The sequence below is a fragment of the Vulpes lagopus genome, chromosome 3 (assembly GCF_018345385.1).
Source record: "Vulpes lagopus strain Blue_001 chromosome 3, ASM1834538v1, whole genome shotgun sequence".
NCBI classification, from domain to species: Eukaryota; Metazoa; Chordata; class Mammalia; order Carnivora; family Canidae; genus Vulpes; species Vulpes lagopus.
Window position 1 is genome coordinate 114,926,494 of NC_054826.1, and position 22,960 is coordinate 114,949,453.

Consider the following 22,960-nt stretch of genomic DNA (forward strand, 5'->3'; position numbering starts at 1 on the left):
CTAAGGTGGAGTGGAGAGAATGGGAAAAAAGTGCAAGAGAATTTCCAGAGTCATAAGGGGAGAAAGAGGAAGAAGTAGGATCTTGACCAAACCCACCAAGAAAAGGAGGGGACAGTCATAACAAAAGCGTAATAAAGTGAGATGGAAGGTACCAAACCCAATGTATTATTTGTTTAAAAGGAATGAGACACATACTACCTATAAGTAATGCCATGAATTGGTTATGCTTCTTTTTTCACATTTATTGCAAAGTCTAACTGCAGTATTTTTTTTTTCCTAAGATTTTGTTTATTTGAGAGAGAGAGAGAGAGTGTGCAGAGCACGAGTTTTGGGAGGGGCAAAGAGAGAGGTAGAAGTAGACTCCCGGCTGAGCAGGGAGCCTGACTGAGGGCCCCAGCCCAGGACCCTGAGATCATGACCTGACCAAAGGGAGACCTTAATAGACCGAGCCACAGGTGCCCCTACCTGTGGTCTTAGATAGGAGGCCCTACCTTGACATAGACCCCTAGTAGATGTGAAAGCTAGTTGGGCTTGGTCTGGGAAGATACCTGGGCAGAGGTATCTTCTCTTAACAGGAAGGTGTTAGAGATGGATGGATGGGGTATGACGAAGATCACAGATTCCACCCCTGAATATCCCTTCATCCCGTGCTCACGGATGAGTTTTCTTTGGCCCTCAGGCAGACCTGGAGGAAGAAAGAATACGGCAAAAGATAGCAGAAAGGACATCAGAAGAGACGATACGGATTTACTCTTTGAGACTGTTTTTGAACTGTATCGTCCTGGCTGTTTTGGCGGCGTGCTTTTATGCAATCTATAGAGCAACAATATTCTCACAAGAGCACATGAAAAAAGTGAGTTTAACTTTTACTCTGGTTGGACATTAGGTATGCCAAGTGCATTACAAGCCTCTGAGGTAGAGACCATCATCATTTCTGTTTTATACATAAGGATTTCTGGCTGCTGTGACAGAGAACTGAAAATCAGAGGTGACCAGTTTCTACTTGTTTATTTTTTAAAGATTTTGTTTATTTGAGAGGGAGAGTGAGAGAGCATGAGCAACAGAGAGAGGGAGAAGCAGACTCCCCATGGAGTAGGGATCCCAACACAGGGCTTGATCCCAGGACCTTGAGATCATGATTTGAGCCTAAGGCAGATGCTTAACCAACTGAGCCACCCAAGCACCTCCAGTTTCTACTTTTAATAAAAATACAACAGCATCCAAAAAGGGTGTTTGGAATTTCTCTTGGAATCCACAATATTCAAATTCAGATTTGCCTGCTTAGATTTAATCCCCAATTCCACTACTTACTAGTTAGGGCCTCAGTTTACCTAAAATAGCAGTGGTTTTAAAAATCCATATTGGTCTGGTGGCTCTGCTTCATGAAATCAATCATTGGGGAACCCAGGTTCTTTCCATCTTGTGTCTCTGACATCCTTAGGCTACACCCTCTTTTGTATGGTACAAGATGGTTCAACACCTCCACATTCTAGCCAATGGGAAGTAGGTGAGTGGGATGGGAAGGCACACCATTTCCTTCAAGGGCAGGACCTGATGCTTGCACTTGCAATGTCTGCTCACGTCCCTTTGACCAGAATTTTTTTTTTAAAGATTTTATTTATTTATTCATGAGAGACACACAGAGAAAGAGGCAGAGACATAGGCAGAGAGAGAAGCAGGCACCATGCAGGGAGCCCTATATATATATAAACTTATATATATATTTTATATATATAAAACTATACATGGTTTTATATATGACCATATATATGGCCAAATAGTCCGTTACCCTGAAAGAAGGAGAGAATGGCTAGTCCAAATCAACGACTACTATGGCCTTGAAAATACTTTAAATTGCCCATTGATACAGACTACGTGGATTTTTTTTTTAATACTTGACCTTAATTAATCCAATAGAGCTAGTTTTTCTTCCTGTGGTACTGAGCATGGTTCCTCTATTTGAATGCCCAAGAAAGGAAATGGCTTATGTTATATTTATTTTATTTTATGTTATGTTTATTTTATTAAAATTTTTTTTCAAGATTTTATTTATTTATTTATTCATGAGAGAGAGAGAGAGAGGCAGAGACACAGGCAGTGGGAGAAGCAGGCTCCATGTAGGGAGCCTGATGTGGGACTTGATCCCGGGACTCCAGGATCACGCCCTGGGCTGAAGGCAGGCGCTAAACTGCTGGGCCACCCAGGGATCCCCTAAAAAAATTTTTTTTTTTTTAATGAGTGGGAAAAATTAGAGAGGGTGACAAAACATAAGAGACTCCTAACTCTGGGAAATGAACAAAGGGTAGTGGAAGGGAAGGCAGGCAAGGGGATGGGTAATGGGCACTGAGAAGGGCACTTGATGGGATGAGCACTGGTGTTATACTATATGTTGGCAAATCGAACTTTCATTTAAAAAAATGGAAAAGAAAAATAAAACAAAAATAAAAATAATTTTTTTTTTTTTTGAGAGAGAGAGTGTCAGGGACAGAGGGAGAGAGAGAGAGAGAATCCCAAGCAGACTCCATGCTCAGCATGTAGTCCAATATGGAGCTCCATCTCACGATCCTGATATCATGACCTGAGCCAAAATCAAAAGTCTGACACTTAACCGACTGAGCCACGCAGGCTTCCCGGAAATGGCTTATGTTTAGGGGCCATGTTGAATGACATATGGGTTTCGTTTTGTTTGTTATCTAAATATGTATAGTTGAGTTCTTTTTTTCTCTTCCAGTTTTATTGAGATAAAATTGACATATATAAGGTGTACAACCTGACTTGAGTACATATAGTTAAGTTCTTCCAAGATCAATTCTATTGTGATGCAACTTCCCTTTGTTATCTTTATAGGAAATTGACAAGATGGTTTTTGGAGAGAACCTCTTGATATTGTACCTGCCTTCTATTGTGATCACGCTGGCCAATTTTATCACACCAATGATCTTTGCCAAGATCATCCACTATGAGGATTATTCCCCAGGCTTTGAGATCCGGCTGACAATTCTTAGGTAATGCCTAGACATGCCAAGCAGGTCACCACTTGCCCACTCTCTTGTCCATGGCAGAGATTGCTAATCCACTGTAGCACCTTTTCCTGCTGAGCCAAGAATCCTCTACAGCCTTTAGGCAGCCCCCATGAATGAATCAGAGTTTGCCCATGCAATGAAATTTCTTTGACTTAAGCATGTACTCAGTGGTATTATATTTTTGGTTCATGTATTAGCGCATCAGCAGCTGAGGGCATAGGTTGGGGCCCTGGGAGGTGGTATTGCTCAGAAGATATTAGAAATGACAAGTGTCTACCAGCAGGGGAATGAAGAAATGAGAGGGGGGAAGGGAAAGCAGTTGATTAAGGGTGTCTTATTGGGGCTATTGGCAGTGGGGGCTCAGTCCTATCGGGCAACTGGGAGTTTAGGTGGGAAATATCTTAGTGGGTTCCCACTCACCAAAGTGTTTATCCTGTACTCCGTAAGAGTGGCTGGCTCCCAAAGGCATCAACTCTCCCATGCTCCTACCTCACTACCCCCCAAATATGGGCCTTGGGAAGAGAGGGGTGCTTGCATTAGGAAACTATGGCATCTGCTGGGATAGCGAATGCCGAGAATGTGTGGCCAGGTCAAGACTATGTTTGCTACAGTGGGCTTCTTATAATTTGTGATAATATCTCTTCTCATTCTAGATAAATACTCAGTTTCTTAGGAAGAAAGGAGGGGAGAGAGGAAGGAAGGAAAGAATGAAAGAAAGAAGGAAAACGAAAGAAAGAAAAGGAAAGGAAAGAAAAGAAAAAAAAGAAAGAACAGCTGTAAAGGAGGGTCTTATCTAACAGGGTCTTATCTAACACAAATTAGTTGAAGAAGACCGGGAGGGGATTGTGTGAAATAGTGTTTCATGCCTCAAATGGCATTTGCATTTTTAAAAACTTTTTAATATGGAAAACTTTAAACACAACAAAAGGTATAATAAACTTACATGTGCCCATCACTCAGGGTTTTTTGTTTCTTTGTTGTTGTTGTTGTTTTTTAAGATTTTATTTATTTATTTGAGAGAGTTGGGAGAGCACAAGCATTGGAGAGGGTGAAGCAGGTTGCCCATCCAGCAGGGAGCCTGATGCAGGGCTCGATCCCAGGACCTTAGGATCATGACCTGAGCCAAGGGCAGCCACTTAACTGACTGAGCCACCCAGTCTCCCCCATCACTTAGTTTTGGTCATTACCAACAATTTACTTATCTCATCTGTCCCCTCTACTCACACACACACACACACACACACACACACACACACACACTTTTGCTGGATTATTTTAAGCAAATCTTATTTCACCTTTCCCCCCGTTAACCGATTATCAGCGAACCTAATAAAATTAAATCAGTTTCCTGCTAAAGTTGCAAATGACTCTAGGATTGGTTGGTTCAAACGAGGATCCAAACAAAGATCGCATGCTATGTTTGGTCATTATGTCTCTTAAGCCCCCTTTTTCTTTTCAGAATTCCCCTCCCCTTTCATCAGGCCATTGATTTGTGGGAGAAGCTGGGCATTTGTCCTGTAGAATGTCCCCTAGTGTGAATGTAGTTCATTGTTTCTTCATGTTGTGTCGTTCTGTAGCCTACAGTTGATACAAACTGCTGTGTAGATTCTGGCTTTTTATTGGATTCCATTTTTATTATTTTTTAAATATTTTATTTATTTATTTGACAGAGAAAGAGAGCACAAGTCAGGGGAGCAGCAGAGGGAGAGGAAGAGGGAGAAGCAGGTTCCTCACTGAGCAGGGAGCCTGATGCAGAGCTGGATTCCAATACCCCAGATCATGACCTGAGCCAAAGTCAGATGGTTAACTAACTGAGCCACCCAGGCACCCCTAGATTCCATTTTTAGTTATAGGCCCCTCCTCAGTGGTGTTGGGTACTCGCATTCCACCAGGAAGGATACAATGTCAGGTGGCATGCTGCATAATGAGAAGAGTGAGCAGATGTGTGACTTTGCTTTTTCTTTTTAATCTTTTTTTTTTCTTTTTAAAGATTTTATTTACTTATTCATGAGAGATACACAGAGAGAGGCAGAGACATAGGCAGAGGGAGAAGCAGGGTCCTTGAGGGGATCCCAATGTGGGACTCAATCCCAGGACTCCGAGACCACGCCCTGAGCTGAAGGCAGATGCTTGACCACTGAGCCACCCAGGCATCCCTCATCTTTCTTTCTTTCTTTTATTTTTTACAATCAAGCAATAGAAAAGCGTCTTTAAAAAATGGTTAGCCCACTCTGCCCTTCTGTCTTGAATCCCGCTCCCCCAGGCAGCCCTCATCTGCAGGGTTTCTGTTCATTTGCACATTTTGTATTCTTTTAGAAATAGGATCATATGTAAGTGACACTCTGTAACATGCTTTTCCCATTCTCAGTATATCAGACATCACTCAAACCTCTTACTTAGAAGATTCAATTAGTTCCCTTCAGGAATGCATAATGTTCTACAGTGTGGCTCTATCATCGTGGATTCAGAAATTGCCAGCTTTCTGGTGCATTTTTTCCCTTGCCATTTAAAATAATTGTAGAAAAAAATATACATCATGTAAAATTTACCATTTTAGGTGTTTTTGGGTTTTTTTAAGTCATTTTTTAAAGATTTTATTTATTTTTTGACACAGAGAACACAAGTCGGGGAGCAAGAGAGGGAGAAGCAGGCTCCCTACTCAGCGGGGGGGGGTACTCAATCCCAGGACTCTGGGATCATGACCTGAGCTGAAAGCAGGTGCTTAACCCACTGAGCCACCCAGGTGCCCCTTAGATGCTTTTAAGAAGATTTTATTTTTAAGTAATCTTTATACCCAATGTGGGACTAGAACTTACAACCTTGGGCAGCTCGGGTGGCTCAGCAGTTTAGCGCCACCTTCAGCCCAGGGCATGATCCTGGAGTCGCAGGATCGAGTCCCACGTTGGGGTCCCTGCAGGGAGCCTGCTTCTCCCTCTGCCTGTGTCTCTGCCTCTCTCTCTGTATCTCATGAATAAATAAATTAAATCTTAAAAAAAAAAAAAAAGAACTTACAACCTCGAGATTAAGAGTTGCATGCTTCCCTGACTGTGCCATCCAGGCGCTCCCATTTTAGAGATTTTTTAAAAATGATTTTATTTATTGTTTTATTTATTTAGAATGCACACAAGTAGGGGGGAGAGGCAGAGGGAGAGGAAGAGAGAGAGAATCTCAAGCAGATTCCATGCTGAGTGTGGAGCCCAATATGGGGCTTGATTTCAGGACCCTGAGATCATGACCTGAGTCGAAATCAATAGACCCACAATGCTAATTACTTGTGGGTTTGCTTTGAAGCTTTTCTGCCCTCTAGCCTCAGTTCCAAGGAGCCAGCCTGCCCTGAGGCTGCTTCTTCCCATCCTCTCTCCTCCCTCTTTTCCCTGCAGGTGTGTCTTTATGCGGCTGGCTACCATCTGTGTGCTGGTGTTCACCTTGGGCTCCAAGATTACATCCTGTGATAACTACTCCTGTGAGCTCTGTGGCTACAACCAGAAACTCTACCCGGTGAGCCTGTAGGGGTGGAAGCGTCCTGTGGGGGGTGGTCATTGTGGGGCGACAGGCTCAACGTCAAGAGAACAGCCCTCAAAGCTATGGGTTTGAATCCCAGTTGATCCACTTTCTTACTGTGTAGCAGAGTTGACACTGGAGGTATGTCTATAGGCTTGAAAACCAGAGTCTCTGCTGGAGCTCAGATCCTCCAGAGGCCACAGGATCTGAGGGTGGACAGGGCATTGGAAGGAGTGTGAGAATCTGGCTTTCTCTGCCCCAGTTGGGCCTCATTTTCTTTTGATCTTTTTTGGTTTCAGTGTTGGGAAACCCAGGTTGGGCAGGAAATGTACAAGCTGATGATCTTTGACCTCATCATCATCTTGGCTGTGACACTTTTTGTGGATTTTCCTAGAAAGTAAGTGTGAGGGATACCCCCTCTTCTTTTCACCTACCCCTCCTGTACCTCCCACATCCCCAGTGGGGGCTCCCATCACAGCTGCTCTTCACAGAGTGCTGACAAGAATCACTGACGACCATCCACTGGCTTACAACCAGCTCTAGGACATCAATCCCCCTAGTCCATTAGGTGCCCCCTTGAAAGGTAGGATGAACAGAAATGGTTCCCTGAGGCTTCCATGGAGATGGCTTCCAGCCATCAGCACAGCTCCTATCCGGGGAGACCTTCCAGGTTCACACCCCAGCACTGCCACTTGCTGGTCATGCAACCTCGAGCAAGGTATTTAGCTCTGTGCCTGTTTTCCTGCCTGTGAAATGGGGATAGTATAGTAGCCAGAGCCACTTCACAGCACAGTTGTGAGGATTACATGAGAAAATGCAGATAAAAGTACTGTGCACTCAAAAAAATATTAACTATCACTATCATGATTATGATGTCATTGCATTATTATTATTGGCATCTCTTTGAGCCTTAGGTGAAACTCTGCACTTAACCACTTTTTTACCCAGATGTACAAATTATCCAGGCATGTCAAGTAGTCCAGTAAGCCCTTAAAAATAAACTTTAAAAAAAGAAACTTTCCATTTATTTATTTATATATTTATTTACTTATATATATTTATTTTAGAGCGAGAGAATGAGAGAGCGGGGGAGGGGAGGGGGAGAGGGAGAGAGAGGATCTTAAGCAGGCTCCTCGCTCAGTGCTGAGCCTGACACGGAGCTCAGTCTCACAACCCTGAGATCATGATCTGAGCCAAAATCATGAGTCAGACACTTAACTGACTGAACCAGTTAGGTGCCTCAAAACTCTCCTTTTAAAAACCTACACAAATATGACAGGAATGTGTGCTTATTAAAAAAAGATGTTAAATATTTAGAATTTAAATAAATACAGAACTTTATAGAATAGCTCCCCAGCCTCACCTCATTTCTCAGAGGTGGCTATTGTTAACACTTTGGGGTAGATCTAGCAGTCCTTAAAAATAAAAACACATTTACATAACTTTATATGTAGGTAAACACACAGTCTTGCAAGAAGTGTCCTTTTTCCCCATATAAATGGGATCACAATCCATCCACACTGGTGTGTAGCTTGCCCTTTTTTTCCGCCTTGTACACACAGAATATCATGAACAACTTTCTGTGTCAAGACACATAGATTTTCTTCATTTATTTTAAAGAATGTGTAGTATAAGTCCATGCCTTATAATTTGTCATCATGGCCCCTACTGGTCAGCATTTAGATCGTTTCCGGTATTTTTGCTAATATGTGGCAATCTATAGTGAACCACTATGTGTGTTAATCTTGGGCCCTGAGTCCTAGGGTTTCTGTAAGAAACTTGTAGGATTCCAGGAAGTGGTGTGCTGGGTGCTAGGGTTCTCATAAGACATTTTCTATGTGAATGCGCATTACTCTTTGGGCTGAGTGGCAAGCAAGAGCCCAGAGACTGCTCATGTCATTAATTGTCACCACAACCTGGTGAAGTAGGTGGTGTTATAATTCTCCTCCCTTCCAGATGAGGAATACTGAGCCTCGTCTAACCTTATTAGGCCGGAAGCTGTGGATCTGAGATTCAGCCTCTGGTCTTAAGGATTCCAGAGTTCACTGTATTCGGCAACTTCTAGGCATGTGACTCATCAGTTTCCACAAGAAATGTGTGTGGAAACAGCCCTGATTTAGTGGACCTGGTTCTGTGGCCTTGGCAGGTGCTGGCCATCCTGGTGAGAAATTGTCCTGTTTGTTTCCAGGCTCCTGGTGACCTACTGTTCCTCTTGGAAGTTGATTCAGTGCTGGGGACAGCAGGAATTTGCCATTCCTGATAACGTTCTGGGGATCGTCTATGGGCAAACCATTTGCTGGATTGGAGCCTTTTTCTCACCTCTTCTCCCTGCAATTGCAACCTTGAAATTCATTATCATCTTTTATGTGAAAGAGGTAAGGAGAGAGCAGGGGTGGGGAGCTGATATTCTGGACCATTCTTGATTTAGCAAGGCAGGTCCTATATTTGCAGCCCATACACACCCCATCAAACTATCAAAATTACATCCCTTATTTGATAGATATTTTTATTCTGGAAAAAAGACTTTGAATGGATTTCCACATCTTTATAATTTCCAGAGTTTTGTTTAAGGGTTTCTTTTTCTGCTTCTGTGATTTAAATGTTTTTGTAAGTAACCATCTAAGAGCTGAGCCACAATTGATTCATGAGATGACAGTGGCACATTTTAGTGATCACAAAACGTTTAAGTTTTTGTTTTTGTTTTAAGATTTTATTTATTCATGAGAGACACAGAGAAAGAGATTGGCAGAGACATAGGCAGAGGGAGAAACAGGCTCCAAGCAGGAAGCCCAATGCGGGACTTGATCCCGGGATCACTCCCTGAGCTGAAGGCAGATGCTCAACTACTGAGCCACCCAGGTGTCCCTATTAATTTAAGTTTTGCAATTTTCCATCTGGATGTTGGAGCCAGTATATTTATTTTCAGGTCTCTTATTTGTGTAGCTCCTCAAATGGCTCGCAGATCTCCAAGCATTGTGCCTGAGATACATGCTTATTGGGTAGAGTCGCCCTGAGGAGGACTAACTGATCTGGGCTTATTAACTGAGCTTCTTCTTCTTTTTTTTTTTTTTTTTTTTTATTAGAGAGGCAATTTATGCTCACTATTAAACTATATACAAGGGCGTCTGGGTGGTACAGTCGGTTGAGTGTCCTACTCGGTTTCAGCTCAGGTCATGATCTCAGGATCATGAGATTGAGCTCCGCTTCTGGGTCTGCACTCAGTGCAGAATCTACTTGAGATTCTTTTTGCCTCTCCCTCTGCCCCTGCCTCCCCACCACCCACTCTCTCTCTCTCTCTCAAAGTAAATAAATCTTAAAAAAAAAAAAACTTGGGCAGTCAGGGTGGTTCAGCGGTTTAGCGCCACCTTCATCCCAGGGCATGATCCTGGAGACCCAGGATCGAGTCCTGCATCGGCTCCCTGCATGGAGCCTGCTTCTCCCTCCGCCTGTGTCTCTGCCTCTCTCTCTCTGTCTCTCTCTCTGTGTGTGTCACTCATGAATAAATAAATAAAATCTTAAAAAAAAAAAACTTTATAAACTATATTCATATATGTATATGGTAACTTCGATCTCTTCTTCCAGAGATTCCCTCTGTTAACAGGCCCCATGCTCACTAATTACCTATTATGCCAAGCCCTAAGGATTTAGAAATGGAAATAATAATAATAATAGTAGTATTAATAATAATGACAGTAATCATGGTTGTTAGAATACCATGCGGCCCCCACTCTGCTGAATACTTTACACAGGTTATCATGTAATGCTTACACACATCTTTTGAAGTAGGTACTAATACTAGCCATATTTTATAAATCAGGAAGCTGAAGTTCAGAGAGGTTAAGTAACTGGCCCAAGGTCACATAGCTTATGAGTGACTCCAGATGTACTTCACTCTAGAACCTAAGCTATTTATTTATTATTATTTATTTTTAATATGAGAGAGAGAGAGCACCAGTGGTGGGGAGGGGCAGAGGGAGAGAGAGAAGCAGACTCCCCGCTGAGCAGGGAGCCTGATGCAGGACTCGATCCCAGGACCCTGAGACCACGACCCAAGCTGAAGGTAGACGCTCAACCAACTTAGCAACCCAGGCATTGTGAACTTAAGGTATTGAATACTTAAGTAAGCAGAGTCTTGAATTGGGCCATACTTCCTACCCAGATGTTTTGGCTTTTGAAGAATGTTCTAGTGCTTTCATGTGGAAACTTCCATTGGTCAAAGGCACCAAAGGAAAGAAGGGTATGAGAAAACTTAGAAGAACTTTTTCCTTTTCCAGAAAATATTAGTCACCCAGTGCTTTCCTTGTATTTGGCCAAATAAAAACGTGTGGGGGTAACAGAATAGGTCATGGGCACTGGGCTGAGTTCTGACACTACAGGCCTGACCAGCCAGCCACCCCCAAACAGGACATCAGGGGTCCTTGGTACTCATTACTATCCAGCTCATGAGATTTTCTGGGCTGCTAAAGTCAGAACAGCTTGGGTCCCCTTCCCCATAAAGTAGTTTTTAAAAATATTAAGGAGAGGAGCACCTGGGTGGCTCAGTGGTTGAGCATCTGCCTTCAGCTCAGGGAGCGATCCCGGAGTCCTGGGATTGAGTCCTCCATCGGGCTCCTGCATGGACCCTGCTTCTCCCTCTGCCTATGTCTCTGCCTCTCTTTTTCTCTGTGTCTCTCATGAATAAATAAATAAAATTGTTTTAAAAAATTGTTTAAATATTAAGGAGAAATTTTATGCCTGTTACTATCCCCTCGCCCCTTTCCACTTGGTATTTCTACAAGTCTTTTTGCCTCGATACAAATATTTGTTTTTATTTTTTATTTTAATTTTCTTAAAAGATTTTATTTATTTGAGATAGAGAAAGCATGAGAGAGTGAGTGAGAGAGCAGAGGGAGAGGCAGAGGGAGAAGCAGACTCCCTGCTGAGCAGGGAGCCTGACATGGGACTCAATCCCAGGACCCTGAAATCATGACCTGAGCTGAAGGTAGACACTTAACCAACTGAGCCACCCAGGCACCCCAGAAATATTTCCTTTTAATATGGAGGAAAAATAAATATGCTTTTTTAAAAATTGAAACAAAATCTCCCTTAACTTGTTATAGGTTATTTTAAATCCATTTAATACATATTTAAACTCCTATAAGGAATACTTTTTTTTTAAAAGATTTATTTATTTATTCATTCAGAGAGAGCAAGAGAGAGGCAGAGACACAGGCAGATGGAGAAGCAGGCTCCATGCAGGGAGCCCGACATGGGACTCGATCCTGGGTCTCCAGGATCACTCCCTGGGCTAAAGGCAGCACCAAACTGCTGAGCCACCAGGGCTGCCCAAGTACTACTTTTTTAAAAACTTAACAAGGGAGCTTGTGTGTCTCATGAATAAATAAATTCTTAAAAAAAAAAAAAACAAACGTAAACATCATATAGCACATTTCACAGTGCTGTGCAGGATGTAGAGCTCTCTCACCCTAAGGGTTACACGATTTCCCACTGTCCAGATGCGCTTCAACCTTCAAGTGGCCCCTGTTGATTGCTACTTAGGTTGCTTCCAGTTATTCCCAGATATCAACAACTGTAGCAGTAAACATCCATTCATATGTATTTTGGCTCCTTTATTCTGTTTTCTCATCGGGATGAATTTCCCCAGGATTAGGGCCTGGGTTAAACATGTTTCATTTTGACTACCCTCTGGAAAAGTCATATCAGTTTACATTCCCACTGGAACGCATGAATGTGCTCATTTATCATACTTCTTTCTCTCTCTTTCTCTCCCTTTAGATGAGTCTTCTTTATACCTGCAGACCCTCCCCAAGGCAGTTCAGAGCATCCAATTCTAATTTCTTCTTCCTGTTGGTGCTGTTGATCGGACTGTGTTTGGCAATAATACCTCTGACAATCAGCATGGCACGGTAAATATGACTTTGTTTTCTAGAACATTTGCTTGCTTCTTGACATGTCTCTCTCTCTCTTTTTTTAAGAGTTTAGTTATTTATTCATGAGAGACACACAGAGAGAAGCAGAGACACAGGCAGAGGGAGGAGCAGGCTCCCTGCAAGAGCCTGATGTGGGACTCGATTCCAGGATTCCAGGATCATGACCTGAGCTGAAGGCAGACACTCAACAGCTGAGCCACCCAGGCATCCTGACATGTCCCTCTTTTATAGTAAAGGGTCCCTTGCATTCTTTATTAGCTCTCCTCATGGTACTTCGCCTGCAGAAGTCAGTAAGTGAGTTTTGGTAGCCAGGCCCACCTTTATTTTGAAATCTCACTTGGGACACTGGAAAGTTTTGGCCCACTTCCAGAATTTGGGCTTGTAGTGTTGCCATTGTTTTAGAGAGTGTCCTACCCTACTCCCTTATCCTGTGCCTTTCTTCTAGTCTCCTTTTGGATTATTTCTTTGTTTCTGATTATAAAAATAATACATGCTCCCTGTAGAAGACTTGGAGTGTCTTCAGTGTGACAAGCACTGTGCTAGGGGTATAGAGATGATTCAAACATGGCACAAGGAAGTAGAATCTAGTGTAGAATTTGGTAAGAGCAGACATGCTTAAGACTAAGAATCAGAAGTTGAGGGTTCAAACCCCAGTGGCCCTACTTCCTAGGAATATAACTATTTATACCAAAGGCCGGCAAACATTTCCTGTAAAGGGCAAGCTTACCTAATATTTAGGCTTTGTGGGCTATATGATGTCGATAGCAACGGTTCAACTCTTTTGTGGCATCATGAAAGCAACATAGATAAGATATAAACTAATGGGCATGAGACTGTGCTCCATTAAAACTTTATTTATCAAAAAACAGATGGTGGGCCAGATTTGGCCCATGGGCTATAGTTTACCAATCTGTTTGACTTATAGTCTTAGGGAATTCCATTCCTTCATCTTTAAATTAAAATTCTTGAACTTTGAATCTGTCTCTCAGATTTTATTTTTTAACCAATTTGAGTGTATATATTTTTATTGTTTTTTGTTATAGTTATAGATGTTATGTAAAAAGTCAAACAGTACAAAAGGGTGTAAATTAAAGAAGAAAATTTTCTCCATATCCTCCCTTCTTGGTTCCATTCTACCAAGGTAACCACCATTAATATCTTATGAATACTTCCAGAAATTCATACAAACAATGTATTTATTCTTAAAAAACACATGCGGAGGGGCAGCCTGGGTGGCTCAGCGGTTTAGCGCCGCCTTCAGCCCAGGGCCTGATCCTGGAGACCTGGGATCGAGTCCCATATCGGGCTCCCTGCATGGAGCCTGCTTCTCCCTCTGCCTGTGTCTCTGCCTCTCCCTCTCTGTCTCATGAATGAATAAAGAAAATATTAAAAAAAAAAAAACACATACAGAATAATGCTATAATCATGTTTGGTTGTTGTTTTTTTTTTTTCATGTAATTTTATATTGTGCCCTTTTTTATGCCAGCACATATAGAACTCTTATTCTTTTAAAATGTTTTTTTAGCTTTGATTTTATATATAATAAATACATTTACATGACACAAAATTTATTTAAAAAAAGCATAAGAGTATATGATGGAAATTCATTTTCCAGTCCTTTTTCCCAACTACTTAGTTTCTGTTTGGGAACCAGTCATTTCACATCTCTGTGTCTCTTTCAGTGGTTTTTTAGTATTCTGTTTTGTGAATGGATCATAAATTGCTCATCCATTTTCTTAAGCAATAATTAGGTTGCTTCCAAGAATGTTTTTTTAATCTATAAAGAGAGAGGGGCAGTGGAAAATCTTATACACAGAACTTTGTGATGTGAATGTAGGCAGTTCGTTTAGGCCTTAATTACAAAATTTTTCCATTGTAATTTTATTTAATTTTCCCCACTTTTTATTTTGAATAATTTTAAATCTGTAGAAAAGTTAGAAAAATAGCAATAGTGAAAACTCCTCTACCTTTCACTGGATGTCCCAGTTGTTAACATTTTGCTACATTTGTTTTCTCTCTCTCTGCATACATTTTTTTGTGTGTGCTGACCTATTTGAAATTGGTATAGGCATCATGACATACCTAAGTAATAGCTTCAGCCACCCCCTTTTGAGATCTGGGGGTGCACAGAAGATTGGAGCTCAATACTAGAGTGTGCAGCTCCTTAAAATAAGAGCATCCTCCTTCCCATGCATGCATCATAACATTATTATATCTAATTAATATTAATGTCATATTTCTACTTTTTCAAATATCTCCAGTTGTCCCGAAATAGTCTTTTATATAGCCTTATTTTTAAAATGAGGCTCTTTTGAGTTTTTTTTTTAAAGATTTTATTTATTCATGAGAGACACAGAGAGGCAGATGGAGAAGCAGGCCCCATGCAGGGGCCCCAAAGTGAGATTCAATCCCAGGACTCCAGGATCATGCCCTGAGCCAAAGGCAGATGCTCAACCACTGAGCCACCCAGGTGCCCCAACATTTTTGACCTGAATGTACTAAAAGGCCCTTATGAACAGGCAGTTCCTCACAGGTCATGATAACAAGCATATGGGCATGCAGAGGAGAGAGGCTCAGCCTGGGCTGCATGCATCACCCTGAGCCCCATGGTCTGTATCCCAGCAGCATCCCTTCCTCGAAAGCCTGTGGGCCATTCACCAACTTCAACACCACCTGGGAGGTGGTTCCCAAGACGGTGAGCACCTTTCCCAGCTCACTGCAGTCCCTGGTCTATGGCGTCACATCGGAAGCCTTCGCAGTGCCTTTCTTCATGATCATCTGGTAAGAACTGCCTAGACCCTTGCAGATATTCTCCATTGAGGTACAGGGACCCTTCTCTACTGGGAAGTGAGAGCTCATTTGCTACATGTGATAAGTTACCAAACCTCTGTGAGCCTCAGTTACCATCTTTAAAATGGGCATCATAATAGTGAGTTCTTTTTTTTTAAGATTTTATGTAGTTAGTTATTTATTTAGAGAGAAAGTATGCATGCGTGAATGGGGGAGAAGTAAGAGGAGGGGGAGAGAATCCCAAGCAAACTCCATGCTGAGTGGGGAGCTGGCCATAGGACTCAATCTCACAACCTTGAAATCATGACCTGAGCTGAAACCAAGAGTGGGAAGCTACCCAGAGGCTCCATAATAGTGATTCTTTTTTCTTTTTTTTTAAGATTTTATTTATTTATTCATGCGAGACACACAGAGAGAGAGGCAGAGACACAGGCAGAGGGAGAAGCTGGCTCCCTGCAGGGAGCCCAACATGGGACTTGATCCCAGGTCTCCAGGATCATGCCCTAGGCCAAAGGTGGCACTAGACCGCTGAGCCACCCAGGCTGCCCAATAGTGATTCTTTAAGAAGGTCACTGAGTGAGTTCAGTAAGATCCTGCAGCTAAAGCACTTAGCCCAATGCCCGACATAAAAACTCAATAAACATTGCTAAATAATATTCCTGATTATTTATAAGATCACTTGCTCTTTGATAAAGGAAGTGATTACTGGGCAGAGAGAAGAGCACCAGATTAGAAATATGCACTTGAACCCTGGCAATACTACTTGTACATAGTATGCGTCCTCTCTGTGCCTCAGTTTCCTCACCTGGAAAACGAGAGTAAGAATAGCATTGGTTGTGAGAAGAAGGAAGTATGGTTAACAAAGTGAAATGCGTTAGCAGAGGACCTGGCCCTTGGTAAAAAGGCTCAGTAAATGATAGGTATTGTATGTCAGGGTGACAAGTCTTTTCTGCAAGTGAATCATTTTCAGTGTTAAAGTAATTATTGGGCCAGCTGGATGGCTCATTTGGTTAAATGTCTGACTCTTGATCTCAGCTCAGGTCTCAATTTCAGGATTGTGAGTTTAAGCCCCACACTGGGCTCCACCCTGGGTGTAGAGTCTACATTAAAAAAAAAAAAAAAGAGTAAAAAAAAAAGTAATTCTAGTCACAGGTGTGCATTGAAATCTTAGTGTGTGCTGGGTGTTGTTCTAATTACAGTCTATCCTCATTATTCATGGATTCCATTTTTTGTTTGTGTATTGTAAATATGCCTACTTGCTAAACTGCCCAAATCAGTACTCAAGGCAGTTTCATGGTCATTTGTGGACTCAGAGTAGCAAAAACTTTGAATCACCCAAAAAGCACTGTCTTAGTCTGTTTGGGCTGCTATAACAAAATATTATAGGTGAGGTGGCTTATAAACAACAGGAATTTATTTCTTACAATTCTGGAGGCTGCAAGTCCAAGATCAGGGTGTGAATGAGCATGGTTAGGTGAGATCCCTGTTCAGGCTTGCAGACTTCTCTTTTCCTCACATAGCAGAAGAGATGATTAGCTCTTTGGGGTCCCTTTATCAGGGCGCTGATCCCACTTGTGAGGGCTCTGTCCTCATGTCTTAATCACCTCCCAAAGGCCCCTGCTTTCTAATATCATCACCTCGGGATTAGGATTTCAACATATGTTCTCGGGGAGGGGGATTGGGCCCAGAGATTCACACCATAGCATGCATGTTACCAGCTGGAGTCAGCACAATAGGCTGCCTTCTTGCTTCACCTCTCGTACTATACTTAAGTGTCCTTTTGTGATCTATGTGGGACCTAAGTTTCTTGCATTTTGTGCTTTGGGTGGGTCATTTCATGGTTGAAAATGGCCATGAGCATAGTGCTGAAGTGCTTCGAGTCATTCCTAAGTCCAAGAGGGCTGTGATGTGCCTTACAAAGAAAATAGGTATGTTAGATAAGCTTCATTGAGATGTGTTATAGTTCTGGTGACAGAGTTCAACGTTAAGGAATCAACAATAGTATTTAAATAAGGTTTTTTTTTCTTTTTAATTATTTATTTATTCATGAGAGACACACAGAGAGGCAGAGACACAGGCAGAGGGAGAAGCAGGCTCCTGGTGGAGAGCCCGATGTGGGACTCAGTCCCAGGACCCTAGGATCATGACCTGAGCTGAAGACAGATGCTCAACCACTGAGCCACCCAGCTGCCCCTAGATAAGGTGTCCTTAAACAGAAATGAGGTTATTATTGATAACTTTCTTTCTTAATAAATATGAAACATAAAACAAGGTATTGATCAGTTGACAAAAATGTTGTGACAGATGACTCCAGGAACCTACCCCCTCCTTGTGTTTCCCCCTACATTTGTTCAGAATTCATTAATTCAGTGTTCCTGGAGACTTTATAGAATATAACTACCACACATAACTGGAATTGACTGTAGCTGGCATGTATTAACTGTAATGACATCATTGCAATTATGATACAGATATTCTTACAGTAAAACCCTACCACCATGCAAGAAGTGAACCCCCAAAATTTACTTATTAAAAGCAGGGTACTGGGATGCCTGGGTGGCTCAGTGGTTGAGCATCAATAATAAACAGAAAAATTAAAAAAATCTTAAAAAAATAAATAAAAGCAGGATACTTCTTTAAGATTTTATTTATTTATTCATAAGAGACACAAAAAGAGGCAGGGACATAGGCAGAGGGAGAAGCAGGCTCCCTGCAGGGATCCTGATGTGGGACTCAATCCTAGGACCCCAGGGTCACAACCTAAGCCAAAGGCAGATGCTCAACCTCTGAGCCACCCAGGTACCCCAAAGGAGGATATCTTTGATGGAGATTAATGAAATGACTTTGGGAAGCTGTGCAGTCAGTCAGGCTGGAATTCTGAGTATCTCGGGTCAGCTACTCCATTCTAGTGTGTTCGCTTGGCTAGTACCATCTGGTGGTGGCTACTTGATCTGGCCATACTTGTCCTGTGGCCATGGTGTCTTCCAGAAGAGTATCATTGATATCAGTGATTCCAGTGGCCCTTATTTCCTTAGCACTCTACAGGGAGATTGGACAGGAATCCATCTGCCCTTCAGGGAATGTAATGAAGTTGCCTTCTGTTTTCTTGGGGGGGTCATTCCACTGCCCCTCTCCCCCAAAGATAATAACTTCAACCACCCCCATTTTGAGATTTGGGACCTCGCAGAAGATAGGAACCAGTTGCCAGTTGCTTTTATCCAAGGATGTATTATCCTAGGCTTGTTGTCCCTGGTCTTACTATATTATTCCCATTATACAGATGAGAAAACTAAGGTCAGAGAGGTCTCAACAGTGATCATCCACAGCCAGTTCATTCCCCACTGAGCTGTCTAGACCATTTCCTTCTCTCTCCCTGTCATATCGTGTGTGACAGGAGAACACCAACAGTCTTTAATATTTATTAAGACGCAAGGCATGAATCAGTGTCTGCTACACTGCCAGCTACAAACCCCTCTGGGGCTGTTTTTGATGCCCTCTGCTTGGGAGAGTTTTCTTTCTTTCCTTCTTTCTTTTTAAAAGATTTTTTAAAAAAGTAATCTCTACACCCAGTACAAGGCTCACACCCACAACCCCAGATTTCTCCTTTCTCCTTCCTTCCTTCTCCCTCCCCCCAACTTCCTTTCTTCTTTCCCCTCCATCCATCCATCCGTCCCTTCCTCCCTCCCTCTCCCTTCTCTCTCTCTCTCTCTCTCTCTCTCTCTCTCACACACACACACACACACACACACACAAATAAACCTGTTCTGGGAAAAGTGGATCCAGCTGTTTTTCCAGTGGCTGTCAAGTGGCACAAACTCCCTAGTGACCTCTCCCTTGTGTTGCAGCCTCATCATGTTTTACTTCATCGCCCTGGCCGGAGCACACAAGCGAGTGGTGGTCCAGCTTCGAGAGCAGCTGTCCCTGGTAAGGAAGAACAGGTGCAGAGGGTCATGGCTGAGGACATCTACCCAGGACACCTAACAGAAAGTGGTGCTTTCCCTAGAGAGAGGGAGGAATGCTGGGGCCCTGCTCACCCCTACTTCCCTGAACTGTGTTCAGGCCAGGCCTTCCCCAGCTTCATCTAGTCACAGGCTCATTCATGCCTTCAACATGTACATTGACCACTACCTGTTCCTCACACTGTGCTGGGATACTGTGGTGACAAAGGATGACAAGACTGCTCAATAGTTAAAAACCATGAATTCCAGTAGCAGTAGCTGCCATGAAGGTAATACGGACGAGGTAGTTAGATGATGAGCAGCCCTCTACTGCTGTAGATGGTGGCCTCAGAGGGCCTCTTTGAGGAGGTGACATTGGAGCTGAAGCTTGAATGATGAGCCAATTGTGGGAGGTCTCAGGGATGAGAATAAGAGGTAGAGGGGACAGCGAGAGCACTCCTGGGAGCTGAAGGACAGGTGGCCTGGCTGGAGAGACAAGATGGTGCTGGATTATCAGCTGGGGTCACAGCATAGCCTGAGGGCTCTGCTAACAAGTGTGGGTTTAATTCTGAGTGTGATGAGAAACCAATGAAGTGTGTTAGGTAGCAGCCTAATGTACATTTTTTAAAGATTATTATTTATTTAGCATGTGTGTGCATTTGCGTGTGTGCGAGCCAGTGGGGGTGAGGAGGGGGGCAGAGGGAGAATGTCAAGCAGACTCCACCCATGCAGGGCTCAGTCTCAGGACCCCAAGATCACGACCCCAGTGGAAACCAAGAGTCAGATACTCAACCAACTGTGCCACCCAGGCGCCCCATCAGTCTGATGTGCATTTTTAAAAGATTTTTGGCCACGTTGTGAACAAGGCACTGTGGAGGGGCACAAGTGCTAGAGGCAGACCAGTTTGGAGGCCATTACAACTGTCCATAGTTAGGATCCTTAACCCTGAGTCTGACAGGTAATTGATTAGTTTGCAATGATGATACTTGTTTTCAAATATATTGAACGTGCTCTTGCACTGATTTCTATCTTTAGGAAAGTCGTGACAAGCGTTACCTGATCCAGAAACTCACAGAAGCCCAGAGGGATATGAAGAACCGACTGGATTATCAATGAGGATCCCGCCACGTGTGGCTCATGAGCTGACCTAGTGACCTGCCAAGACTACAGGTCTGGGTTCGGAGCAGAAGTTTTAAAATATATTTTTCTGGAGTTGATGTTTTCTGAAGGTGACTCCGTATGTGCAGCTGCGGTGGTGGTATTTTTGGCACCCGGGCCCTTATGTAGGGCTTCAGTGACTTAGAAAAAGCAGGTTCAAACCAAGTGTTTGCATATAGACCAGCAGCTTAGTGACTCTCCCTCAAAACTAACTTATTAAGCTGTTTAAGCTGTTAGAACAAAGACTGAGGAAAGAGAGCCCTTTTATATTTCTAAAAGCTTATTTATGTTGTCTTTTACAGTTAACTGTAGAGGTCACCCGTTCATGAGGCTGGTTTCTTTGGAACCAGGTTCTGGGGGTTTAGGAGAGAAGTATTCCTTAAGAGGTAGTTACCTCTTTGAATAATTCTGTAGATTTAAAAGGAGACCAGATTTTTCCTTTTTTTCATAAAGAGAAATCCTTGAATTGGGATGTTTGGAACAGATGGTGGAAACATGGGAGAGGATGGTTGTGTAATCCTAGCTACCTGGTTGTAATATGAGAGAGAAAAGGCATTCCTGCGGTGTGAATAAGCAGGAATACCTGGATTAAGCTTTAGGAGGAGGGGAACAGCCACAGATTGAGGGCCTTGACGTCTTAGCTTCCTGGGCATTTTGCTGCAGCCTTCTTACTCAGGGGAAGCTGCCTCTATGGTGCTGAGTCCCTTCTGGGCCTAAGTTCCAAAGACTTAGTAGAGGGCTCTGGGTCATCAAAATTAAGAGGCAAAATTTCAAGTCTTCCAAATGCCATTTCCCTTGCTGCCCTGAGGTCTCCATTTCTGACAGACACTTCACATTTTGGAGCCTGGCATAGAAGGGCAGTTCAGTATATCCAGGGAGCACAGAGCTCCACAGTTTATGTGCATGATGCGTGTTGGAAGAGGTGGGTTGCAGCATCAGACCAACCTGAGTGTCCTAGAACAGTGTCTTCCAGGCACATATGCATATATATAGGGCTATTGTTTTCTTGTGCCTAAAGTTTTTAGTTTTATTTTACAAAGTATGCAGAGTATTGCTTAAGGTTTCCGTTATAGTAAGAAAAAAAAAAAAACAAACATGTGCAATAAATACCTCAGCATAAACTTACCTGAAATTGATAGCTCTGAACCTTTTAATAGAAGTCTAAATTATTTCACATCATCAGTTCTCATCCTAATATCTTCAGAATCTTTTCCAAAGTACTTAGTTTTAGAACAGACTGTTTGAGCCTTTCTTCTGTTGTTTTCCTTACTTTCACTGGCTCGAAACCTTTTCCTAGGGAGGATCCTGGAGTTTAAAGCTGGGTACATGTTCTAGAAAGCTGCTGCTATGAGTATTTCCCACCCGCACCCCTGCCCTCCATTACTCAAAAATGATTGCCTCCTTGCTCTGAGGAGCAGAGCAAGTTTGCTATAGCTTCACATTTCTGTATATTTGCCCCTTTGCCATCTCATTTTCTTGGTCTTCCCCCAACATTAGCATTAACATGGGATTATTTATGTACCTGTGAAACTGATGAGTTTTTCAAGCTAATAATAACTAGTATCATGGAATTTTGAGTAACCAAAAGTTCACTCTATCCTCACTTGAAAGAAATTCTTATTGTTGGCATTTTTGCCTAGCACACATATGTTTTTGCCTTCACCATGCTTCTGAGGACAGTCCAGTTGTGTTGTATGTGCGTGTGTGTGTGTGTGTGTGTGCGTATGTATGTAAGTGTGTGAGATGGAAACTGTTTTCTTTCCCTATTATAAAGTTGATACTGGTATATGTTAATATGTTCATTTGGTTAATGAATGAATTTGGTTAATGTATGCTAATATAGTCATTTTGGTTACATGCTGCTGATTTACATACCTTTTACTTGAATGTTTATATATTTTGATAACTTTAATAACTTCAAGTGATGTCTGTATAATTGCTGAAGCGCAGATCTCTAACAAATGTGCCTTAAAACTACTGATTAAACAGTATCTTGAAGGTTTAAAAATGTGTTTGTGTATATTTGAATTCATGGAGGTTTCTTGTCATCGCAATCAAGCAATCATGGAAAACTGTAACAGTTTGTAAAGTTGCTCTTTGCCTCTTCCTAGAATCACAGAACTATTTAATGCAATCACCAGATGAGTGCTTTTAAGACTCCTTGACTCCAAGGAGGAGTCTATGTGTGTTTTATACTAAAAAGACATAAGTTGGGGCGCCTGGGTGGCTCAGTGGTTGAACATCTGCCTTTGGCTCCTGTCATGATCCTGGGGTCCTGGGATCAAATCCCTCATCGGGTTCCCTGCAGGGAGCCTGCTTCTCCTTCTGCCTATGTCTCTGCCTCTCTGTCTCTCATGAATAAATAAATAAAATCTTTAAGAAAAAAGAGAAAAGATATTTCAAGCACTCCCCTTCTCACCCCCCATCTCCTTAGAGGGAGCCACTGCTAATGTTTATTCTCCCAGAAAATTATAATACATATTCAAATAGATCCATGTATGTGGTTGAATGTATGAAGTATATATTTTTGAGCTTCTCTTTTTTTTTTTCCTTATAGCATCTTAAAGATCTTTCCATATAAATAGTCACTTCATTCTTTTTAATAGCTACACAGCATTCC

The 22,960-nt window shown here is 42.4% G+C and overlaps 1 protein-coding gene across 1 annotated transcript in view; it reads left to right on the forward strand.

The window, feature by feature from the left end:
* TMC7 (transmembrane channel like 7) overlaps positions 1-22,348 on the forward strand; it is a 52,975-nt gene extending 30,627 nt beyond the window's left edge. Inside the window, exons 7-15 of the mRNA XM_041748530.1 lie at positions 680-853; positions 2,848-3,005; positions 6,404-6,521; positions 6,824-6,921; positions 8,713-8,899; positions 12,300-12,430; positions 15,080-15,235; positions 19,090-19,168; positions 20,218-22,348. Of these exons, the coding sequence (XP_041604464.1) occupies positions 680-853; positions 2,848-3,005; positions 6,404-6,521; positions 6,824-6,921; positions 8,713-8,899; positions 12,300-12,430; positions 15,080-15,235; positions 19,090-19,168; positions 20,218-20,298 (1,182 nt within the window). The 3' untranslated portion in view covers positions 20,299-22,348. The remainder of the gene's footprint in view (positions 1-679; positions 854-2,847; positions 3,006-6,403; positions 6,522-6,823; positions 6,922-8,712; positions 8,900-12,299; positions 12,431-15,079; positions 15,236-19,089; positions 19,169-20,217) is intronic.
* Positions 22,349-22,960: the final 612 nt, after the last annotated feature.